The sequence below is a fragment of the Oncorhynchus mykiss genome, chromosome 10 (genome assembly GCF_013265735.2).
Source record: "Oncorhynchus mykiss isolate Arlee chromosome 10, USDA_OmykA_1.1, whole genome shotgun sequence".
NCBI classification, from domain to species: Eukaryota; Metazoa; Chordata; class Actinopteri; order Salmoniformes; family Salmonidae; genus Oncorhynchus; species Oncorhynchus mykiss.
In genome coordinates this window covers 56,687,104-56,693,740 of record NC_048574.1, presented here as the reverse complement: position 1 = coordinate 56,693,740, position 6,637 = coordinate 56,687,104, and the positions used below count along the sequence as shown (strand labels likewise).

Below are 6,637 nucleotides of genomic sequence, written 5' to 3'. Positions count from 1 at the left end.
ATGAACGGCATCAGACATCTCCAACAATGCATTGTGTTTTCTGACTATATACTATACAGCAATGTCTACTCAGGTTCTGAACCTATCACTGCCCCTGTGTCTGATTTGTGTCCATTTCTGAGACGTTTTTGATATGTTGTCCCCAGTAGAAAGGGAAATGTTAAAAGAGGAAGATAAAGTAACATGGTGGTTGAGGTTGGGACATGTTATTTTCCTTTAAACATATTCATCTGATTCCTGAGTAGGTAGTGTAGACTTACCAGACCTGGGATGAAATACTGTATGAAAATATGAGAATAGCTTGCCAAGGAGAACTTCCAAATGGACAAATTCGAGGTAAAAAGGAGTTGGAGCAGTCAACAACAAGACAGATTGATTTCTTATTGCTCACTTTAATACATTGTACAGGATGCGAACAGGTGACTGACATTTCAACATAAAGCTGACATCTTCCTCAGAGTGACCTGACCATTGCACATAAATACTATTTATAGCCTTGCGGCCCATTGAGACACAACAATGTAAAATAATTCTAATGATAATATGTTCCAAGGTAAACTGCAAATTATAGCACAAAATAATAAGATAAACAGTGTGTCTTGTTAATCAATAGGCCATTTCAAAATTTACATTTGGGTGTCTGTGAATTCGGAGACTACGAGACCTAATAAATGAATCCAGTGTCTAAGGAGTACTACCAGAATGCCTCTCTATATGAAATGATTTAAAATACTTCTGTTGCTACAGAAAAGCCCCAGTACCCACCTGGCTCTGAAGGCAGGCTAAAGCAAACGATCAAAGCTTTTGAACGATTTCAAGTTGTATTTGAACCCAGGTCTCACACTTATCTGATGTGCACCTATCAGGAGTCGACTGTACTGACTTAACAACCTCATACTGGTCCTTTCTATCTGTTCTAATGCAGCTGTTTACTTTTAGTGTTGTTGTGTCTCAATCATTGTCTGTGTCTGATGTGTCCATCATTTAACTACTGAAGACAGGAAGCTACTAATGCATCCCAGGAAGTACTGTAAATGGGATGGGAATGGGAATTTGATTTATATGTTCAGAATGAAAAAAACATAAATGAGTAGGGATGGAGACAGAGGGAGAGTCAGAGAGAGTCATAGAGAGAGATAGAAAAGGGGAGATGGTGGATGGGTAGTTGTTACTGTGAGTTATTGTTACACAACTCACAAATCCAGATACGTTTTTGTGCACAATTTAAATCATTCCATGTCTTTTCAGGCTGGTCTTGTCCATTTTGTAATTCAACACAGTCCTCCCCCGGAAAGGTTGAAACACTTCGTCCATTATTAGGCTGGTCGATTATCCAGTAACTATGTTAACAACACAGAGAACCAGACAGTCACACTGTCAGTAAAACATCATCCTAAATAAAATACATAATACCTGTGTTTCTTCAGCTTTAAAGCCACACGCTGTCAGATTTGGGCCACCAACAGAAAGTAAAGAACGTGTATATATATATATATATATATACATAGTGTCAAAAAAATTACTTTTTAGTTTCTTGAAGAAAATAATGCTTGGTTTCTATGATTCATCTATAGAGCTCATTGAATGACATCTATGAAGGGAAACATGTGTTTTTATGAAGATGATCAGAAGCAATATCATTTGTTTTCAAAGTCTCCATATAACAACTGGTCAAATCTCTCACCTTGTTATCAGTGGTGTGCCATCTACCCATTTCCAGGACCCCTCAGTCTCATTGTCAGTCAGACCGATCCAGGCTCTCTTGTTGAAGGCAAAGATAAATCTCTGTTGTTGAGAAAGATAAATGAATACTGATCAAAAGATGTTTATCATGTCTCTCTCTCTCTCTATGTATTTATCTCTCTCCCCCCACTCTCTCACCTGTTTCTTTCTGCTGTTTACGATCACCAGGTCTGCTCCTCTCTCCACACAGTCCTGTCTGCTCTCACTCCAGGTTTTACTCTCAGAAGAGACGAAGTACCAACAGGATTCAAACTTGTTCCAGCCTTCAGAACAGGTTAGTTAAAACATTCATTGGCATCTCATTATTCCTCACTCATTAATGAAATAATATTTTTTTTAAAATGTTAGTACGCGTTCAGGGCCGTAACCAGGGATTGAATTTTAGTGAGGTCGTAAAACAGCGGGATTAATTGTTTTGAAACTTCCCAAAAAGTACTGCATTTCTATGTAATAAAAAAACTTTCAAATGCTATTTGGAGCACAGCAAAACAATCAAAAATGACTCCAGCCTTTATCACCTTGGCTGCTGTAGGTTCATTCACCTCAGTTGATCTACAAACACACAGCCTAATAGCTATACAACAGTAATGTTATACGAGAAATGAGACTACGAGAACATGAATATGAGAAATGAGTCACACTGAGTCACACTGTTCAGTCAGTTGTATTGTTGAAATGCGTAATTCATCATCTCTTTACATAGATATGGCTTTTCTCAACTGACATTGCGTTCACATTTGAATTCCATGCATGACTAATCAAGCTCCGCACAGATGATCATGTTATCACATTCACATGAATGATTTGAATATTACTAAGGATTCTGTATTAATATCAGTGATGTTGTGGTTTGAAAAATATGTGTAATAGGTAAACTATAAACTCCGTGGTGATCGAGATAAGAAGAACAACCAGTGATATAAAGGAAATGTAGGACTATTTTACACCTGCATTGTTAGCATTTTGAGTGCATTTAAATGTAGGCCTACGGGGAAGATAGGCCATGTGAATATGTTCATATTTAAAGACATCTTCTTTTCTTTTAGTTCCTAACTTCTTTGATACAGATTTAGTCAGGGGACCCCAACCCTAAGTTTTGGAACCACTGTATTAACCTCTCTCCGCCTTGCTTCCTCTCTCTCTCTGTTTCCTCTGCTTCCTCCTGCATGCATTGCAACCTTCATGAGCCTCAACACTGAGCGCCACATCACTGTCTGTCTCAGTAGACTAATCTTTGTAAAGCAAGTTATTATGAGAGCTTAGTAGCCTATTTGGTGATACTGCTGAGGTGGGCTCCTTTTAACGTTACCATCTTACTTCATCCTTCTAGCTGGCTAAGTAATACTAGCCAGAGCCCTTCAACATTACTTATACTACCCAGAGCACTTATACATTACTTATACTACCCAGAGCCCTTCAACATTACGTATACTACCCAGAGCACTTATACATTACTTATACTACCCAGAGCCCGTCAACATGACTTATACTACCCAGAGCCCTTAAACGTTACTTATACTACCCAGAGCAATTCAACATGACTTATACTACCCAGAGCACTTATACATTACTTATACTACCCAGAGCCCTTCAACATTACTTATACTACCCAGAGCACTTATACATGACTTATACTACCCAGAGCCCTTATACATTACCTATACTACCAAGAGTCCTTCAGCATTAATCATACTACCCAGAGCCGGTCAACATTACTTATACTACCCAGAGCCCTTCAACATGACTTGTACTACCCAGAGCCCTTCAACATGACTTATACTACCCAGAGCACTTATACATTATTTATACTACCCAGAGCCCGTCAACATGACTTATACTACCCAGAGCCCTTAAACGTTACTTATACTACCCAGAGCAATTCAACATGACTTATACTACCCAGAGCACTTATACATGACTTATACTACCCAGAGCCCTTATACATTACCTATACTACCAAGAGTCCTTCAGCATTAATCATACTACCCAGAGCCGGTCAACATTACTTATACTACCCAGAGCCCTTCAACATGACTTGTACTACCCAGAGCCCTTCAACATGACTTATACTACCCAGAGCACTTATACATTACTTATACTACCCCGAGCCCTTCAACATTACTGCAATAAAAGTCCCTGCTTCATAATCTTACAGACATGATGACAGATTACTACTAATGTATTGCTTATTTATTTCAAATGAGTGGAAGTTCTGCTATTCGTTCACATGGTGTTATAGCAATGAGTTTGTGACGTATTTACTGTAAGACTAACGCATTGATGTTATGGATACCTGTGTGATTGTGACTCTGTCTGTTACTGTGTTTGTGGAGGGTAATCGGAAAAACATGACTGACTGACATATCAATAAGCGACTATTTAATAGTTTTGTACTCATTCTCAGAGATTCAACTTGTATTTGTTTGGGGATGTCTGTAGACACGGCAGGAGATGCTGGTCGGTTTTAAAATGTACTTTTGTCTGGCATCTCGGAAACACAGTCAGCAGCGTCTCTAGTGTCTACTTGAGCGGACTACGAGCTGGGGTAGGTCGTTTCACGTCTCAGGCCCTCGGCCAGTGCTGTGAGAGGGAGGAGTTAGCCGTTTGAGATAGTGGTGAAAGTGCTGCTTAAAAGGCAAATCCAGGATGCAAATCCGTTGGCAAACTAAACAAACAAACCACTTGTCTTGATTCCACTCGTTTGCAAAGAGAAGCGATTAGAACTCAGTCAGATCAAGAATCTATTTGATTCATGTTTCTCATTAGAAACAGTTACTGAGGTCAGCACCTCAATGTCCTCATGTTGCTACGGCCCTGTGCGTATTGAACATGTACAATTAATATTATGATCGAGTGTTAGGTAAACTCACCCGGATTAGAAAACGTTCCCATAAGATCATCTTTCTCCCTCTGTTGCTGGTCTGTCTCTTCAGTCAGACAGTCTGCTAAAAGAGGACAGAATATATTGGATGTGGTTTGCCAGTCATTTAAACATATCTAACATAGGAGGAACTTAGTTAAACAGAACAAAATTCATCAGAATTTTAGATCTTGTCGTCAAAGTCTGATATAACATGATGATTTAACAATAATCCACTCACATTCTAGTCGCAGGGAGATGTTGAGAGTGACTTGTAGAACACACAGCATCCCAAAGCTTACAGCAACCATCCCGTAGAGTCTTCTCCCTGAACCGTCAGGTGCTGGGGAGATACACACTGGTGTGAAAACACACGGACACACAGCAGAGTGCAGTTTCATCATGATCAGCTACAAGAGGATCGTTTCTCACAGCTGTCTTGTGGTATTTTATGTATTTTATTAGGATCCCCTTTAGCTGTTGCGATAGCAGCAGCTACTCTTCCCTGGGGTCCTCAGGAATTGACTGTATCAGTATGACATGTCGGAGCCTCTGAATACACTGAAAACATACATGCCTATGCAAATTTAAATGTAGGGTAAAATCATTGTAAAAAAATATACTTTTCCACTGGGACTTTTCTGTTTTTTAGTCATGTGTTTGTTTGTCTTTGTTGTGTGTGTGTGTGTGTGTGTGTGTGTGTGTGTGTGAGTGTGTGTGTGTGTGTGTGTGCGTGCGTGCGTGGGTCAGTGGTGTAGAGCAGGTCTGAGCAAGGCCCCCCACACCCAACCTGGCAGGGGTGCCTTTTCATTTGCCATGGGAAAGAGAGAAAATGTTGCTGTTCGGGAGCACATTTCCTGCTATTCTACACATTTTGTCAATGAGGCTGAGAGAAATGTAACAGTTTTAACGCTAATTTCCTTTTAATAAAAAACATAATAAGCCAGGATTATGACATGTTCATTTACTATCTGTGGGGTGAGGGGGTGGCCCCAAACTTGTGTGTTTGTGTGATAGAGTTTTCTGTGTTCTTACCTGAGGGATGTGTCTCAGTCGTCACTCTCCTCATTGCTCCATTCTTGTTTTCAACAACCTCTTTGTTGACGTAGGCATCCATCTTAACTAACTGTTTGATAACCTTTCTAACTGACTTGTAATGGTAATATCTACTGTATGATTCTAACTGTACTGACAAGTAGTTTAGTAGTAGCTCTGATGTGTGACTTCACCTGGTTCCTCTCTGAGCTCTGATTCTGGTCCACTGCAGTTGATATAATGTTGAGTATCCAAACACCTTCAAGCAGGAACATAGACCTGACAGGATCATCTAACAGAGTGATAGAACATGACAGCTGCAGGACAACAAATAGTGACAAGTGCAACCTTTCAGCCAATCACTTTGTGAGAAATGTTGGTTGTTTCCGCAGCCTTCAAACGGAGGGCACGTTATGGCTCAAACTCTTTATCGCACTGATGACCAATTAGGGGCATTTATTTTGTAACAACGCTGTCTCTGTGCGAAATCAGTGTGAAGAGATATTATGAAGTTTCTGTGGAAAATGTCTTCAGAGGATTTAAAGGGAACTTCACTTGTGTATTGTGTGTGTGCGTGTGGCCTGCGTGTGTCTGCATGCATCTTGTACAGTATGTGTGTCCTGTCTGTACAGTTCTGCCCTCTGTCTGTGACCAACTGGAGGAGACACTGTTTTAACTATCTAATCACATTCAATCAGAAAGCTGGTAGACCTTGATTAATGACATTGTACCTTTATTTATTCATCTGTGCCTTTGTGATTATTATTATTAAAGAGATAAACGTATGCTAATAATTGGACATGAAAAGATCTACAAGTGGTTTTCAGACACAAGGTTCACGTTTATTCTTCACATATTTTATTTCCACTTAACAATAGCATAATGGTTTATGTCAGTTATGTCAGTTGTAAATATGTCAGTTGTCATGTTCCAATCTCATGACCATGTATTAGGTAAACAGATGTGAGAACTTTCAATTAAGATCACTTCTTTATATAT

The 6,637-nt window shown here is 39.6% G+C and overlaps 1 protein-coding gene across 1 annotated transcript; it reads right to left on the bottom strand.

Moving 5' to 3' along the window:
* Nucleotides 1–380: 380 nt before the first annotated feature.
* LOC110534328 (C-type lectin domain family 4 member E) lies at nucleotides 381–6,056 on the bottom strand. The gene is made up of 6 exons (XM_036989360.1): nucleotides 5,639–6,056; nucleotides 4,876–4,946; nucleotides 4,614–4,740; nucleotides 1,882–2,006; nucleotides 1,685–1,785; nucleotides 381–1,340 (listed from the first exon to the last, which is right to left on the bottom strand). The coding sequence occupies exons 1-6, from the start codon at nucleotides 5,718–5,720 to the stop codon at nucleotides 1,169–1,171; spliced, it is 678 nt and encodes a 225-aa protein (XP_036845255.1). The 5' UTR covers nucleotides 5,721–6,056; the 3' UTR covers nucleotides 381–1,168.
* Between the last annotated feature and the right edge of the window lie 581 nt (nucleotides 6,057–6,637).